At 26.1% G+C, this 19,007-nt stretch overlaps 1 protein-coding gene across 1 annotated transcript; it reads right to left on the bottom strand.

Annotated features, from left to right (window-relative positions):
- Positions 1 to 1,045: 1,045 nt before the first annotated feature.
- LOC145841862 (ras GTPase-activating protein 1-like) lies at positions 1,046 to 18,724 on the bottom strand. Its single transcript, XM_082949149.1, has 22 exons — positions 18,662 to 18,724; positions 13,836 to 13,933; positions 12,930 to 13,079; positions 12,343 to 12,442; positions 11,264 to 11,376; positions 11,018 to 11,118; positions 10,439 to 10,540; positions 9,833 to 9,983; positions 9,417 to 9,625; positions 9,033 to 9,204; positions 8,188 to 8,272; positions 7,039 to 7,116; positions 6,282 to 6,442; positions 5,859 to 5,990; positions 5,377 to 5,482; positions 4,933 to 5,040; positions 4,500 to 4,697; positions 3,614 to 3,825; positions 3,098 to 3,221; positions 2,423 to 2,548; positions 1,797 to 1,916; positions 1,046 to 1,608 (listed from the first exon to the last, which is right to left on the bottom strand). The coding sequence occupies exons 1-22, from the start codon at positions 18,701 to 18,703 to the stop codon at positions 1,519 to 1,521; spliced, it is 2,778 nt and encodes a 925-aa protein (XP_082805275.1). The 5' UTR covers positions 18,704 to 18,724; the 3' UTR covers positions 1,046 to 1,518.
- Between the last annotated feature and the right edge of the window lie 283 nt (positions 18,725 to 19,007).

The following is a 19,007-nucleotide window of genomic DNA, read 5'->3' as shown; positions in this document are numbered from 1 at the left end:
TTGTTTTTTATAAGCTTTTGAGTCTTAAAGTTTAACCATTACAAGTAGCATTTTTAATGACAAAATTAACATGTAAAAGAAAACTTAAGTTTAGATTACTATCTTTTTAACAGAAGTATTCTATTTCTGCAAAACTTAAAATAAAATATAGACACTTACCTCATTAAAATATTTTGTCAAACGTACAAGCATAAGCATTTAATGTGCAAGATGTATTGAATGCATTTTACGTACATCATGTTTCACCTACATTAGTTAATATGTTTTAACTGTGTTTAAATTCACTTACTGCATTCTACTTTTCATGTTAGTATTAAAAATTTTACCAACAATTCTTATTTAATTTCTTTACAAAACTTGCTTGCTAGAGTAAAATATTCAGTACAAAATTTGTTTAGTTTATGAAGCTTACTTTTGTTTATTTTCGAGGTAACAAAACAAGTGAAGTTAGTTTATCTGATAGATATAAAACTGTTTAGAATAAGAAAAAATATTCTCGAAATTTTGTCTATAATTTTTAAAACACCATCATCTTGTAGTATGTTGATATTTATTTTTTATCAATTGTTACAAATAATTAAGATTATGTGATTAATTTTAAGTAAAAAATTACAGCCTTTTTTTTTTGACTATGCTATATTTTTGTGTATTGTAAATGTTAAATAAACGTGGATATAACAGAAATTCAATCACAACATAATGTGAATATAAAACATTTTTTCTTTTATAATTAAACTACACATTTGTATCAGCAATTTTCGTAATATGAATTTTAGTTTTTAACTAAAACTAAAAAGATTTATTGAACTGTTTTTCAACTTATAAACATTAAATAACACACATTAACCATATAGTTAGTGCTGAGAAAATATCAACAAATTAAGTACACAATCTAAAACAACTATTGTTTTATTTATAAGTTTACAGGATAATGATCAACAAAATTGACAGTTAAAACAATTGTGCAGTACGAATGTATAAAGCAATAAAAAGCTCTTTAAAAAATGTAATAAATACTACAACACATAAAATTAAAATAGCAGCACTAAAGACAATTCAAAAAAAATAGGCAAGTAAAGTTTTAACAACATTTAGCCGTATTAGATCAAATAAACGTTTTTTAATAAATAATAAATCATATTGGGTATTATGATAAAACAACAACAAATTTAAAACTATTGAAAAGTTACAGCTAAAATGGGACGATTTGAATTTTTAAAGCATTTTGACATGATTATAAATGAGGTCAAACAAAATACTTACAAGTAGTTAATTATCGAAGCAATATGATGAGAATAAAACTTGAGTTTGGTTTAAAGCAACAGAAAATAATCGACAAATACACACAATTTCACAATCAGTATTAAAAAATATGTAAGAAAAAAACTTATCGTGTAAATGAACTTTTATTAAGTTAATTATTTTTATGTAATACGAAATGTATCAAAATTAATGGAGGTTTTTTTTTAAGAATAAAATAAACTAAAAAAACACTTTTTAGCCGGAATAAATAGATGTTCAAAGAAATTCCAGTCTTAATTCCATTCGGTATTTGGCCACCTTGTTATCTAGTAATTGCAATACGCCCAGTAGTTTCTTCATGTAAGTCTGATTTTTATTATTTTTGTTAGAAAAATCAAACTGCATTTTAATAAAAGAATTTTCAACTAAAGACTTATTCATACTACAATTTAAAACGCTGCTATACATCATCTTTGTTTAAAAACCGTAAAAATCTTTAAGCTTGAATTATACTGTTTTGAATTTACAAAAGCATTTAACATGATAAAACCAACCCTCTCAATGCTGATGAGCTGCAGTTTTTCCTGATGCTCTTTGCACAGTATGAAGAATGCAGCCAAATCGGCGCTGATGTCCGCATTCTTCATCAGCACGCACTGACGATTCACACCAACCTTCAGTATAAAAATTAAATGATTGGTAACTTTATATAGTTTTATTTGTAAAGATGTCAAAAGAAGTTAAAACTGTCTTCAGTACAGAGTTGCTATAACTGTAATGGTTAGAGCTTTGAAAGTTTAGCTATTGTAACTGCTTTTCTTTCTTACACTTAGATTGTCATAAATCAACTGTTAATAATTTAAGCGCGATAATTTAAAACTTTAGAACCAGTAGATGTAAAGTTTTTTTTAAATGAAAATCCTGGTTTTCAAAACAAGCTTATTTGTGGCGATGATCGTATCGCCGCAATGCAAATATGTTTCAGAACACCTGTTGCCACTGATTAAAAAAAATAAAAGAAATTTAAACACTATCTTTTAACCAAAAAATTATCTTAAATATTTTTTATAATTACTGATATAATAAATAAGTTAATATAAACTAAATATCATTTTTTTTACTTCATCTGCACTATATAGATTTAGAACCAAATTGAATAAATATAAAAATTAGTACTCACATGTACATTATCATCTGCAAGTGATTTTATTAAATTGATAATATTTAATCTATTTTCCACAATAAATTGGTTTAGAACGCTCATAAATCCTTCTTTACCGCCAAATTCAACCAAATTAGCTAAGTTCTGCAAAAATAATTTAACACTACTTAATGATTAGTCAATTGTATTTAAAAATAGGTTAATAGAATTAACCCTGAAGTTCTATTCATTTTTCAAAAAACTATTTGTATATAAAAATGATCTTAAAAATTAAAAAAGCTGATAAGTTAGATTTACATTAAAAACAAAACAGCATCTAAAGCAGTGGGCGATTTAGCTGTTTAGGGGGCAATACGTTTAAATTGGCACAAGAGGGGCGGTATTTAATTAGTGATCAGTTTTTTTATTCAATTATGATATAAAAGTACAAGTTAAATGTGTAATTTGCTTATGAGATACTGTTTAATTAATAACAAAGAAATAAGAACGTTTTCCTTTAATAAAAATTGATACTTCAAACTATATTTGTAGGTGTAAATTTTTATTAATCTTAAAAGTATGTGTTTTGATTAATAGCGGATCTCAACTTATATAAAAAGAATTTGTGAAACAGGATTCCCTGTATCAGACCATTTAAAATTTACAACTTTCACGTAAATGCTTCTAATAAACTATTTGAAAATATCAACTAACCTGTAACGATTTAGCGACGAGTAGCAACGTTCTGGCGGACATTGGAGATGGTGGATCCGATACCAAATTGAAACTTTTCGGACTTATTATCGCTGGACACAACAATCGCAGAAACAAGAATCCACTGAAAATTGTGTTTATATTTTGATAAATTATCGCAGGTATTTATTATATATTTTGAAGGTGTTTAATTATTACTAAATATATTTGTAAATAAATACAAATAAATAATTAATGTGATCGTGTCAATGGTAAATTTTTTAAGTTTAAACAAATTAAATACTAATAAAGTCTATATAAATATAAAAATACACTAATTTAACAATTTTTGAACCTTTAAAAACATAATATTATGTGTTATTAGTTTGGTTGATTAAAATTTAAACGTTTTAGATAGAAAAACAACTAAGGTTTAAAAACAATCTTAAAAATCATGATCAAAGTTTTTTAATAGATAATCAATGCATCAAAGTAGTTTCAATCTTTCTTACTTTTATTTTATGTAATATCACAAACCTGACAACGCGCGTTGATATCTGCCTGTCGTTGGGCCACTTGACGGCGACGCAGCGCTGTAAATGAGCGAATATTTTGATGAGCTGCTTGGGAAATATGTCGCAGGTGTCGATGATGGAGCGGAGTGTGAAGGTGAGGTGCGAGAGCAGCCTGTTCAGATTTCCCTCCAACATCCTGTTCGTCACGTTCACCTCACATTTCGCCGGATTCAACTGTCATTACGACTGTTTACTACATTATATAAATTAAATAAATCACGATTTATCACTAATCAGTGAATTTCAAAAACCAAATTTAAAGTTTTTGCTAAAAATCAAATTATCTTAAACTTAACAGAAGTTTAATCGTTTTCTGTGTAAACTGATTACTAGCTTTAATTCGGTAATTTTTATTTACTTAATTATTTCTTAGAAATTTAACAACTATACAACATAACCTCTCAACTACCGGTAATATTAATGTACTATATAACTTATTTATCCAGTGTTATTATTTTAGTTAATGTAGCATTACATGTATTAAGTTTTGTAATTAAGTTAAGTAAACTTTTAACTGATTTTTACATGTTGAAAAATTTAATCACATTTTACCCACATTTCATTTAATTTGAAGCCTAATAAACTTACCTAGTCTTGATTATTTAATTAATTCTAGTATATAAATTACAAAGTACTTAAAAACATATAAAGTTTTAATACATTAAGTAAATTTTTTGTAGTAAAAATTTTTGTCTATTAATAGATATATAATAGATTAATAGTAGACAGCAGTTTGTCTTAACTATAGTTTTATTAATATAAGTTAACTTGAGAAATTACTATAAAATTGTCAAATTCAGTTCAAAATGGTTCAGTTTTTAATTCTTCATAATATAAATTTATTTAACCTCGCACGATTGCTGCTGATCGACGATGTGCTTGATGCTCTCACCGAGGGCGAGTGAGACGAAGGTGGAGCAAGTGGATCTCATGTACTGCTCCATCACGGTTGACGCGAGGGAGGTTCTCCTGAACAACGTTCCCGCGTCATCTATCAACGTGTCCGCTATCTCGCGCTCGTTCAGCATCACCATCAGATCCATCTCCTGTTGTGTATATTTTCGTATAAAAAATATCAAATTAAAACTGGCATCGCTTCTCTACATCTTGAAAATTTGAAGCAAAAATGAATATATAAGTTAAAAAATTTATTAAAATTTATTAAACTTATAGTTTTTGATACAAACATAAATCTGCTTTTATAATTAATCTAAACATAAAATTAAACTATATATGTTTTTTTTTAATATTAAGTCACCTAACATATTAAAATAAACAAACTTTTCCCTCATGTCTGAATATTTTAAGTAGGCAAGCTGCTAAAGGTGTTCTGTCCTGACCGCAAATATCCGACAAGTGCTCGATTATCCGCAAGTCTTCCGTTATCAGCTGTTGTGATGTAATGATTATATTATATTATTTCATTTAGATGTTAAATTTAGAATGTTAGTTTCTAAAAACGGTTAATAAAATTAATTTTAAGCTCAATTAACTTTTTTTAGACATTCTAAAAAAAGTGAGGATAGTAAATAATCTAATTTTCTTTTATAATTAAGTTGAACTACTAAAGTTCAATAGAATTAGCTAAAGATAGTGGATAAAATTATCATAAGTCGAATTTGTATTTATTTACGTTAAGGTTAAAAGTTAAAAATTTAGTTAGTACACTAAAACTTGCATACTAGTTGTAAGTGCAATATGTTAGTAAGAGTTAATAGCAGTTACTTGTTTCATAATGTCATATTCATGCACGGGCATTATTAGTTGATTGCAGTACCTCGTTCTGATTCTCAGGCTTCCAGTAGAAGTCGTGCTTGCTGTTATAGTGTACCTGCGTGCAACAGTTTCATTATGTTATCTAAACGTTTGTGTTTCAATTAACTATATACTTGGTGTACATATATATCTATAAAAAGAACGTCTGTTTTTCAAAAATTTGTAAAATAAAATTTACAACACCATTCCTGAAAAACAGCATACTTCAGTTGTTCTGAGCGACTTTATATATTTAGACTAAATACTAAAGATTTGCATTTAACTTATGTTATAAAATCTCTATAAAACGACAAAACAAAATTACTTTATATTTATATAGTTTTCATATAATTATTTGACCCACAGTAACCAGAAAAAACTGTTATAGCTTATCATTGTTTTAATATATCAATATTTTTCATATATCTAAAATATATTTATTTCAAACTGACCACTCGTCGATGGACTTGTTGGACGCAAGTTTGCTGAAGTGGATGGTCACGTGACCTATTGCTGAGTTTTTCTTCTTCATGTTCGCGTTGTGAATTGAAATCGTCAATGAGTCCACATCTGGTGGCACATCGCTGTAATAAATCAAGAATAGCATAAGGTATTCAAAAAAGTCTTTCACACCTTTTTGCAAATTACGGGTCACACCAACTTTTTGTAAAATTACTTACAAATAATCCCGACTATTAAGTAAGAAAACATATTGAGAACTCATTTGAAACTATTTGTTTTTAAAAATTGCTTTATTTGCACATATCTAGCTTTTAAGGTCCTGTTTACTAATACTTAAATGAAAAACATTTGTTTTGAAGTTACTAATTATCAAAAAACGTTTGCACATTTATTCTAGTGAACAAATATCATACTCGAATATGAACTGCTGTCCCCACAGAGGCCTGCTCCCATGTTCCAGTTTGGTCCTTCCCACATGTACCTGGTTGAGCATCACTGTGCAGAACGAGCTGATGTTTTTGCTGGTTGAAGGCAGCTTGCTCGCCTCCTGCACCGTCACTTGCAAGTTTCTCACCTTTATTTTTGTATAAAAGTTACTATTTTTAATTTAAGATATTATAGAGAGATTTTTTATCTATTCACGATTTGTTAGAGATAACTGAAATTAGAAACAGATAACTTATAACTGAAGACACCTTTTGGGTGAAATATATGACATTAAAAAAGCAACACGGTCATATAAAGTTGTAGTTTATGATAAAACATAATAATATTTACGTCTTTTTTACATATTTAATAAAATTAAAAGATTTAATTTTTTTTAGTTTTGCAGGACTAACATTTATTTGTTCTACATCTAATGTAGTTTTAATAAAAACTTATTAATATATCTTTTTTTAAAAACATATGAACTTTTTAAATACGTCGAATAAAATAGTTTACATGAATATATAATTAAGAGAATTTTTTTAACTAAAAAACTGTTGTTTCTAGTTACTGAAAACATTATTGTTAAAAAATAAACTTATATGGCTAGAAAAAATTAAACAAAACTTATAATTTTGTATAGAGTTAACTTTTTTAATATAGTGGAAGTTATCTAACAAGTTCATTTTCAGTTCTAAAAACAAGTAAATATGATTTTTTTTGTTAAAAATAATGTATATTAACCTGTCTGGCGCTGTTTGTTTTCGGAAGAGGCTGCCTGTTTGGCTTTGCACAATTTGCTCTTAAAATTTCCATCCAATCCTATTAAAATTAACGTTTTAAGTAAAAAAAAATCAAATAGTTTATTAAATAATTAAGTTATCTGTCATAATAAGTAAAAAAATACTTTCAAAACAAGTAAAGACATAAAATAAACTCAGAGTATTCTTAAGCAGCTAAAACCATTAAAATTTAAAATGTTTAAAAATAAGTCGAACTATTATAGATTTTAAACAAAGTAAAAGTAATTAAATTTTTTTTTTTCCTAAGTTACAAAAAAAAAACACAGATCCGAAAAGGCTGTATTAAATTGTCACTGGAATTTATAAAAACAAAATCCATACAAAAAGAAGGCAACATCAAAAGTTTTGTTACTTATAATAAATTTTAATATAAAACTTTGTAACTATTTTTGAGCAATACAAAAATAATACTTTAGATAACTCAATTATGCTGAACTCTTGTTTTTAATACTAAAACTTGTCATTGTCAATACTAAAGTTTAAATTAGTTTTTTTTTTTGCATAATTATCTGTTAAACATAATTCAAATGTAACACACACTTTATAAAACATTATACAACAAATATAACTATTCTAATAAAAAAAAATTAACATAAAGAGATAACAGTTAAATTACCTTCATTAGTATATTTAACCAGCTTCTTATTAAATACTATCAAACTGAGACTGATAACGGCAATTTAAATCTATTTAGCCAAAAAACTGCACAAACTCTGAGAATTTTCCAATATGAAATTATAAATCAGTATTAGTATAACAAATAGATTACAAAAAACATCTAAAATGGATTTATGTTTTCAAAATTAAAACCTTTAAAATATGGCAACCTTGGTTACAAATTAAAAGAAAATAAAACAAAAAGAAAAGTCGTTTGGCAAGTTATATTCAAATCGTAGTTTATTTGTTCTAGCTCTAAAGAAAATAAACTATAACAATTCTGTTTTTTGGAAACAGATCTGTTAGTAGGGTTTCGTCACAGAACTGTTTTTGATTTTTATATTTTCTAACAAACTTTCACAAATTGACTTTTCGTTACTAATATTAAACAATAAAAACTCATAATGATTTATTACTATATTATGCAACGAACTTGTGATATTTCAGCAGTGTCAGCGCAAAAGAACCAGCAAGTTTCTTCCCTCAATGCTCGAATTACTATTTGAAAGCAGTTTGGTCTGTATAAATATTTATTTGATATTAGGTTTTTTGGTTATACTAATATAGCATTAATATTGTGATACAACTAATTATTTGAAAATTGCTACCTAAAAAATCTTAAACTAAATGACTTTTATAGCCATTTATATTTGAAAAAAATTTAAAATTCATAAAATAGTTTTACTTATTTTAAAGTTCTATATTATAGTAAAATGTCTTTTTAACTTTTTACTAGGTAAGCAGCTATAGTTACTCATTTAAAGTATCTGATTCCCTCTACTACCATAATTTTATAAAATTAACTTAATTATGTTTATGAATAATTACAATTACCTCTTTAAAGTTTCAAGGACAATCATAAAAGGGTATAAATTAACACAAATAACGCATAAAATATCATAAAAGGGTAGTATTAAAAACTACTGTTATAACTGTATTGTGTTATGTATAAAAGATTTGTTATCAAAATATAATTACAGAAATTTCAAACCAATAACATAAAGTTTAAATTTCATTAACTTTTTTAATGTAAAAACCGTTTTTGTGTTCTGAATTTAAGTTTTAATAAAGTAACACCAAAATTATATTTCGTCTAAAATTAAAAATCTATTCACTGCTAGATATATTTATCTGCATACATAGTCAAGTAGAATAAAATATCCAATTGTAAAACATTATTAACTTAAGGGAAGTACAAACATAAATTTTGTTTACAAATTTCAAATAATCAAAAAATTGTATGAAAAATTAACAAATAACAATAAATTTATTTCAAACCTGCCGAAATAGCTCTCATGAACGGGATATACAGCTCCGTAGCTGAGATCAATCATTCCTTTCGGCCTGGTCTTTTTCTCATGTTCGAAGAAGTACAGATGCTGCTTGTTCTCGTTCAGTGCAAAGAACAGGCTCTTCCACTTCTTCGTATCTTTACCTCTCTTGCCCATACCTTAATAAGTTAATTAAAGTTTTAAGCTTGTTTTACATGGAAATATGGTAATATTAATTTAAATAAATTAAACTTAGCTTGGTACATAAAAACAATTGTTATATAAATATCTAAACAATACTTTGTGAATTAAAAAAACAAATCCGAATTGTCTAAAATGCTGTAAAATATTTTAAAAAATGCTTGAAATACATAAAAAAAGAGCTACAAACCTTTTTTCAGCAGATGTCCCTTCTTGACCACTCCTTTCTGGTTCAGAATGGCCGCCCTGGAAGCCGATGTCTGCGCTTGGTTGACGACCGTCTCGTAGATGTCCACTTGCCGTTGCGCGGAAACGTCCGTCGTCTTGACTACCGCCTGAGTCAGGTACTTTTCCGCCACAATCTGCTCGTTTCTGTATCTGGCCACTATCTCGTCAATACTGCAAATATTAAAATAATTAAACATCATTGATTTTTTATTAAAATATACTTAAGCTTTACTTTTTTCTTTAAGCTAATATTTTTGATATTAAAAAACTATATAAAAAACTTTTAATTAAATTTAAAACTTTACTATTTGGAATGGTCTAACGAATTCTATTTTGTAAAGTATAAACAAAACTTTGATGAAAGTTAATTTGAAATACCTTTCATAGCTTCTGCCACCCATAATGTAGCTGTGCTGATGAACGGTGTTTATTTTGAACCTCTGTACCTGCTCGTCATTGTAGAAGTACAAAACGTAATCACCAGGTGTCGAATCCGACTTCCTCACCAGAAAGCTACCGTCAATTCGAACTGAATGGGTTACGTTGTTGAGTATTTATTTTTTAATGAAAAATTTTCGAACAATGATGTTAAAACTTACTAAAAGTACGAGCTAGTTTTGTAACTAAGTTAATTTCTTTTTAGTAGTTTCGTTGAATTTTACATAGAAAGCAGTATAGTAGCATACTTTTAAAATCAGATAACCTTATATACTTACACATAAAAATTAAATATTTTAATAGTATGGTAAGCAGAGCTAAAAGAAACATTACATAGATTTTTGATATGTTTAACTTTAACATACTTTTAAAACCTTTTTCAACAATGTTAAAAACTTGCTAATTTATTTAAACTATAATATGAACAACTAGTTAAAAAAACTTTTAAGAGTAACTGATAAAATTTTATGTCATTTGTATTATAAATTCATAAGTAAACCGCACTTAAGTTAACTATATTTAAGCAAGATTTTAGTTGATACAAACCAGCAGTAAGTAAATTGAGCGCTTCATCTTTAGTGATGCTGTTATGAAACCACTCCTTACCAGTGTGTATGTCCTCGTTTTCATCTACTTCTTTCACAAGCCCTGTGTATATAGATATTTTGAATGTTTTAACTAATAGTTTAGTAGGTCACATTCTTATTTGGTCGGAAATAAGTTTAAAACACTGATAAGTCTACTTATGCTTTTTCAAAATATATAAATTGACTTTCTTGAAAACTTATTTTAATTACTATGTGTTTATACTAAAATAATTAATTAATATTTACAAACTTTATTTAAAGTATTTGTTTAAGACCTTGTTTATTGGCTAAATAATTTATTAGTTTGTCAGTGATCCTAAAAATAATAAAACCATGGTTTTTAAATAATAGAATTTATTGTATAATTTACTTTTCGTGTTTCTATTTTGTAAAAAACAAACCAGTCAAGCTTAATTATGACTAATGTTTATTTGATACAAATATAGTATAAAATGTTTAAGAAAAATATGTAATAATTATGTAATAAGCAAATAAACAACAACTTATACAACAAAGGTTTTTTAAAAATATTTGAAACCTTTAAAAACAATTCCTTGTTCGTTGGTCCTCAATGAAGTACACCACATCCAGTCTTGACTCAAATCTTCGTGAACTATGAATATATCGTCTCGTTCAAAACTGTTTTAATTGTAATAAGTAGTAAAGCTTGTTTATTTCTTATCTATAGAATACGATTTCAAAACAATATCCACACAACACCTTGAAGATTTTTTGTAATAATATAACAACAATTGTTTTGCAGAAACTTTTACATCAAACCGACCTGAGTTCGTCATTGTCGGCATCGGGAACTTTGGTGTACGGCAACACAGCAGTAACTCGCCTCCTGTCATCCACTGGTTCAGGTGGTGCCACTGGATATTTCAATACTTCATCCTGTAACAATGTTTAAAAAACTGTTTATGTATATAATGTATTATGTTGTAGATTATTTAAATTAAGGTCACAGGCGGGTCCACCTTGATTTTTTTAAGTTGATCTTATTTTGTAGAGTTTAATCTGAGCTACCAGAAATTTTTAAACGCTTAAAAAATTTAAAATTATTTTTTGAGATATAAGCTAAATAAATTAGTGAACTCAATAGGTTCCTTACAGAAAGCGCGAAAAAAAATTCACTAAAAATATATTTTCTCAATTATTTTTTAACTAAAACTTTTTAAAATTTTCACGGTACCATTACTAATACCTAAATCAATTTGATGAAGAAATTTTCGAAATTAAAAATATAAAGATTTTAATTAAAAAAAATCACCAATTTTTTTTTGTTTGACCTTAAATTTTTATTTTTTAATATTTTTATAGTCGCAACATTGACTATTAAAATTTAATAGAAATATTTTCGGAAAATTTAAGGTCACTAGCTAGAAAAATGAAGGATAAAATATATTTTAAGTAAATTTTAAATTTCTGAGAAAATTGGTGATAAAAAAATTCTGGTCCATTAGTTTGTATTGGAAACTTTAAACAAAAAACTTTTGTATCTGAAAAATTAATTATTCTTTTTAAGTGTATAAAAACTAGCTTTTAGTTTATATTTTAAGCTTTCATACAAGAGCAATTGTTATTTTTTAATTTAAAAAAATGTTGGAAACCCATGCCCTTAAGATTATCAATTTGAAATTTTGTATAAAACTAACTAATTATGTTTTATTATATATTACTTGCTCTTATCTTTAAATAAGTTTTTTACAGAGTGTGTTCAATGTTCATTAAGTATGGAGTAAATTATAGACAATCTTTAAAGTTTATAAAATAAACTATTGACAAACACTAGACATAAATTAAAGTAATATTTTAAAATAACTTTCAATATACATGGATTTAGTGTAAACAAAAACATACTTCTAGCAGACAAGCTTTGTAGGAATAATAATAAACAAGTTCTTCTAAACTTTCAAACTGCCTTCCGCCTATGTAGAAGTCTCCACAGATTGAAATTACTCTAAATATAATAATTTAACTAATAACTTTATAATCTACTGTTTTTGAACACTATGCAAATGAAAAAAAATACTTTGCTTCTAAATATTTTTGTATATTAAACTTAAAATGTACGTTAACAGTTTTATTTTGTTTTAAATGTAAACTAAGTAACATATACTAACTTTTATCAAAAGACTGTAAAAACTAAAATTTAAAATGCTTTATTTTTAAAATCTATGTTTTAGATATTCAGAGAAAAAACAAACGAATATTAAATCATAACAAATGATATACTGCATATAATCAAGTATAAGATTATACCATACTTTATTCCATTTTAGAGAAATTAGTAAATAAATTAATTTGAAATTTATTAACTAAAAAACAAATTTAACATTTAAATACAAAACAAATTGTTTATTAGTTTTATAGTTGTAAAATTGATAACTTGTTTTTTTAAAGCTAAAACTAAATAGAGAAAGATCAATTCTAATCATTAGATCAACCTGAAATGAGTCAGTCCGCTCTCAGAGCTGTTGAAGCTGAGAACGTAAGATCCAGTTTTCCTCTCGCTGATCCTAATCAGGTAGGATCCTGGCCTCATGCATGAAAGCCGTTCCTCTGCTAATCTCCTTTCTAGTCTTCCGTGGTACCAGCTATCACAAATTGATTTTTTATTCAAAGAAAAAGTTTGAGTCATGTGGAAAATTAGCAACATAACTGTATACAGTTTTTATGATGTAATGTTTAAATTTGGTTTAATAATGTATAATTATTCAGAAATAAAGAAGATCAACTTATATTAAGCAATTAAATAATAACTCTTTTTCAAGTTTATTATTCAATAGTTAAATTATTGTCAAAAACTCTAACTATATAAAAGATTGTTTGATGCTATTTTACGTACAAACTTAAGCAGAAATTTAATATACAATAAATACTTAAAAGTATAAAAACTAAGAACTAATGTTAAGTTAACTATTTGAACTTTAACATTTTATCACCAACTTACTCTTTTGCCCCCTTACCAGTAATTTCTCCCTAATATTGCCAACTTTGGCAAACCCTGGTTTAAGTCTTACCTCAGGGTATAATGTTGATAATAAAGCTAAAAGTAAATAATACAGAAAAATAAAAAGGAAAAACTTTATGGCTAACAAAAATTTCAAAAATTCTCCATTTTACCCCTCTACTAGTTAATGGCCACAGAAATACTAAAACAGACTTAAAATAGAGGTAAATTAATGCTCCCATTGGAAAACCTTGATCTGTATAAAACAGCTACAATAGATACTAACAAACACCACACGTCATTTTGACACACTTTAACTATAATTAAAACTTGTCAACTTTTTCTATCATACCTATTACAAACATAAAATTGTTTATATATAGACAAAAAAAAAGGAAACCTTTCCTTAGGCAACACATCAAAATTATCATCTTCATAAAATTCTTCTTCCTCATCGTCATCGTGAAGTTCATGATCATAAACGGAAGCAGGATCCCACTGTTAGTACATATTTCAGTCAAATTACTACTTGTACAGTAATTATATGTAAGAATCAGTTATAATATTTTTTTTATATAGTTATGCATAAGTATAGGAGCAGTTTTAAAAGCATGCATTTTAGATAGCAGTATTAATTTTTGATTTAAACTTAAGATAGCAAAATTAAGTTAATTATTAAAAAGTTTGAAAAATTCAAACATAAAATAAATATTTATGTAGCGTAACTTTTAAAGAAATTAGTTTAACTTAAAAAACAAGCCTTAAGCTAAGGGAATTGTTTGTATACACTTATAAGTAGGCAATAAACTTTAGACAATTCGCTTTTTTATTCTTTTTTGTCATTTAAAAAAAAGTTTAAGTTGTTTCAAAACATTTTATTATACGGATTACATAGGTGTCACCAAAACAGGAACTTGGTTAAATTCTAAAACTAAATGAAACTTGAAAACTAGATCTAAATATAACATTTTACATATTACATGAAAAGTACATTTTAGAACTAAATAGATCAACTTAACCTCATCATATTTAAAGTTTTAAAACAATCTCAATCAACATAACTTGTAAAAAAAAATGTAATACTTCAGATTTACTCAAAAAAATATGCACTAATAAAACTTTTAGAAGGACTTAAATTTTCTTATTCTTAGTGTTGTATGTGTAATAAAGACAGCTTTCATCAGCTCAGGAAACAAACATATCTCAAGTTTAAACTTTTTGTTTTTTATGCTGTTTAAAGAAGCTTTTCGCACCGAATGTATGAGTCAAACTCTATAGAAGACCTGAGTGAAACCATGCACACTGAAAAGCCACATAAAGATAAATTAAAAGATCTGGTACTTTCTAATTTTACTCTACTTATAATTTATCTAAGTCCTGCAGAAACTATACAGTAACATTTTATAATCATGCTTAGATTTCATCTTTACTAATTCCTAAAATTCAAAACCAAGAAATAAAGATTCCAGCAAAATAAAGATTATTACACAGAAAATGTTAGAAGCTTTGTGTATTTTAGCTCAAGTATTGTGTCAAAAGCAGAGACTAATTTTAACATAATTGTTGCTTTAGTTATGCTTCAGACTTATATCTTAACTATGTGCAAATTTGTTGTTAGCTTTTAACTAATCATAATTTTTTATATTTATTGTTCCTGTGTTTAGGCACCAAAATATGTAACCTATCACTTGTTAACAAACTTTCAATTACAATAACTCTTTAATATCTTCATAACTAGATGAACAAAAAAAAAACAAAGGTGTAGTGGACTTACAACCAACCAGCCAGCACTGGGTTGTGAATAAATTAAAATCTGTATAGCAGAGTTGCCACAGATCAAGCTGAAAATGATTTCAGAGTTTTTTCAATCAAATTCTTAATTGAAACCGATTTAAAAGTACACAACCAAATACTTGAAAAACTTTAATTTATTCTTAAATTCAGACAAGATTTATAAATAATTCTCAAATCAGTCCAGGACACAGTCAATTGTTTTTACTTGTGATTTTTTTTCCTGCATCAATAGTTACAAAAAAATAAATAAACGATGGTTTAAAAATCTACAAGTTTATTGCATACAAGTTCAAATCGATTTCGGACAACAGTCCTTCATCAGTGAACTTCAAACTAGCAGAACTCAAAATTAAAATTTAAGTTCTGCTAATTTGAAGTTCACTGATGAAGGACTGTTGTCCAAAATCAATTTGAACTTGTATGCAATAAACTTGTAGATTTTTAAACCATCGTTTATTTATTTTTTCTTAAATTCAATTAGACCCTAAAAAAAAGATGAATTGTGCAACTATTCAGAAAAAACATTAGGAAAAGGCAGTTTTTAGTGATGATTAACTTCTTATTAAGATCATGTTTATATTAAATTATCTGACTTTTGTTTGGAAAACCGTTTATATTTTATTCCTGATTTTTGTCTTTTTTTTTGTTTTTCCTAAATATTGCTGACTTTATATCAACCCTGTGTATAAGCAGTTTGTTTTTGGCAACCATAATACCAATTGACTAAAACTTTGAAAACTGAGACATCTTAATGTCACATTGAAGAAATTTAAAATTTCTGATGATTGCAACTTAAAGAAGCAATTTGTAGAAAAAAAAGAAACAATGAAAATAGAATTAAGATGGTTCTTTTTGTTTTCATGTCTACATTTGCTCTCTTTTGATTTTGTACTGTATAGTTGTTTTTACATACATCTACTAACCTTTTAGGTACCCCAACTACTGGCCAGTTTAATTGCTATGCTAGTGGGTCATTACTTACTGCAAATACTTATTAATCTAAGTACCCTTACTTTTACTTTTTATCATGGTACCTTTTAACGGTAAATAAATACTTTACAATAAATCTTTTTTAATACTTTTAACTTACAGTATCACAAACACATAAAATATGTAATTTTATTTAAAAGTTGATAATCAAATAAGAGAAAAGCAATTTTTTTTCTTTAAATGTAGGTGTACTTAAACTCAAGTTGACATTAATTTTTGATAGTACTACTTAGATCATCAGCCCTTTGTAGAATGAGACTGTATTTTAAACATTAAATGTATTACGCAAACATAAACAATAAATTACTTTTAAGCACTGAATGGTAAATTTTATAAATACTTGGCCAACTTCATAGAAACTTGCTTCTTTGTAGAAAATAGTTATTTGTGGGCTGCAGTCATTTAAATTAACTTTAGTAATAACATAGTTTTTAAATTATTACAAAAGTATTTTGCATCTATTGTAAACTACTTATGCCTCATGTTCATTTTTGTTTTAAACAATAGAAAGAAAATCTGTAGAGATATGTATATAAGTATGCTTATATACTTGATATTTACTTAACTACTGGGAAATGCTGCTTTTGAAGATTTAATATATAAAGTATAAGGCCATAAGGGGGTAAACCATGTTTTTTACAAGGTGATCTGATTTTATAGAGTTTTTTCTTAGCTTCAAGATGCTTTTTATCGTTTTAAAAAATTTGAAATATTTTTTGAGATATTTCCAGTCAAAGTCAGGCCACATAATAGGTTCTCTATGGGAAGGGAAAACTAAAACAGCAAAAAAAGACTATTTCATTTTAAATTTATCTCCTCCTAGATTTTTCAAGGAATCTTCTTCAAACTTTCACAGTCTAATCTTTATACAATAACAAAAACACATAACTTTGGAATTGAAAAAAAAATTGTAAAATTTTTTTTAATGAAAAAAAAAACAATTTTTTAAATTTTTGTAATAAAATTTTTATTTTTTTGATTACTAAAATTATAAAGTAACGTTTTTTTTTTTTTTTATTATAAGGAACGTTTGCTGAAAATTTGAAGAAGATTGCTTAAAAAATGAAGGATGAGATAGGTTTTTAGTAAATTTTAAAATTTCTAAAAAAAATGACCTCAAAAAATTTGCAAAAAATTTTTACAAAAAAATTAAATATCTCAAAAGTTAAATGACGTTTTTGATTTCTATAAAAACTGGCTTGTAGTTTCTACTTAAAGCTTTCATATAAAAGCAAAAGTTAATTTTTGTAAAAAAAAATGTTGGAATCCCCTATGACCATTTATCAATTGACATTAATAAAGAAGTTGAGCATAATTTAATGTAAACACAGTATTTAATTTTGTATACCAAAGAATATAATACTTTTTAAAACATTATAACAAATAGTTAAACATTTCTATATCTAAACTGTTTAAATTAGGATAAAAATTTATTTCAGACTTAAAACAAAAACTATAATGAAATGTCTAAGAGTAGTAAAGAGCCAGCTAGAAGGACAAAAAAAACTAAATAAATTTGTATAAAAAATAAAAATTTTATAATAAAAAAACTAAAAAAAACTGTTTTTTTTTGTTTATTTTTTATACAAGTTTTAATTTTTTGACTTTTTAAAATTTTGTTCCGACAGAATTTTCTAAATATATCAAGAAACATTTCCTGAAAATTTGAGGTAGTTATCTCAAAAAAGGTAGGAGAAGATAGATTTTTAGTGAAATAGTTTATTTTTGCCGTTTTAGTTTTTGCCTCCCATAAGGATCCTATTGTTGCCTCCAACTTTGACCCGCTATATTTCAAAAATTATTCTGAATTTTTAAAATCTGTAAAATGCATCTTGTAGCTTAATAAAAACTATACAAAATAAGATCAAAAACCAAAAAAGGGTGTTTACCCCCCTATGCCTTTAAGTGCTTTAAAAAAATTGACTATATAGAGTAACAAAAAATAGAAACTTGATCAAAAAAATCTCATACAAGATCTATAATACAACCTGTCATGAGATTTTAAAGAAATTCTAAAACTATACAAAATTTATATATAAAAAAAAACTATCTTGAATCAGCTTGAGTTTAAGAAAAACCACAATATCTTAAAATCCTTGAGTTATCCTAAGATTTTAAAAATTTCAAAATAACATGAGTTATTCCGAGTGTGTGGCAACCCTGTAATAAACAAACAAAACTTTTTCTCTAAATATAGAGCCTCATTTTATGTCAGTAAAACAAAAACATTTTTAAAATGTTTTTAAAAAGTTTGTTTTTAGTTCAATAAAAACACTATGGGTTCTAGTTAGTGTTTTGTGAACAAAGTTTGTCAATCCCTGTTTCTAAAGAACAGTAAAAATGGTAAAACATTTTAAAAATCAATCTTAAGTATCTTAAAACATATGCAGTTTGTAATATTTTTGTAAAACAAAAAAATAAAAAATATTTCAAGTAGCTTACATTATTTGACAAGCGGTGGTCGCGATTCCAACTTCTATTCATTATTTTCAATTATATACTAACTAAAAAGTTGTTTAAAAGTTTTCATTTATCTATGCATGCTAAAACTAAATAAAAACAAGTAATCATGGTTGGTGGGTTAAAAAATAAAAAAATGTGTAGTATCTAAACATATAATGTTGTGATAACTAGTTGATTCAGAAGTTGTTTGTATAAAGAAATAAAATAAAAAAATACAGAAATTGATTAGAGCTAGATATTTTTAGCCAAGATCCATATAATTTAAAGGCATTTAAGGGGGTTAAACACTTTTATTCAAAATTTTATCTTATTTATTATAGTTTTT

This window comes from Thalia democratica, chromosome 8, assembly GCF_965202585.1.
Source record: "Thalia democratica chromosome 8, ktThaDemo2.hap1.1, whole genome shotgun sequence".
In the NCBI taxonomy this organism is placed as follows: Eukaryota; Metazoa; Chordata; class Thaliacea; order Salpida; family Salpidae; genus Thalia; species Thalia democratica.
This window is presented reverse-complemented; position numbering and strand designations above follow the sequence as displayed.

Excerpts from the sequence above, each read along its gene's own strand:
- LOC145841862 (XM_082949149.1), bottom strand. The coding sequence starts at position 18,703 with ATGAATAGAAGTTGGAATCGCGACCACCGCTTGTCAAATAAT. Across the intron at positions 13,934-18,661 it reads ACCACCGCTTGTCAAATAAT|TGGGATCCTGCTTCCGTTTA; the intron begins GTAAGCTACTTG and ends ATGTACTAACAG. Across the intron at positions 1,609-1,796 it reads AGCTCATCAGCATTGAGAGG|ACTTACATGAAGAAACTACT; the intron begins GTTGGTTTTATC and ends AATAAAAATCAG.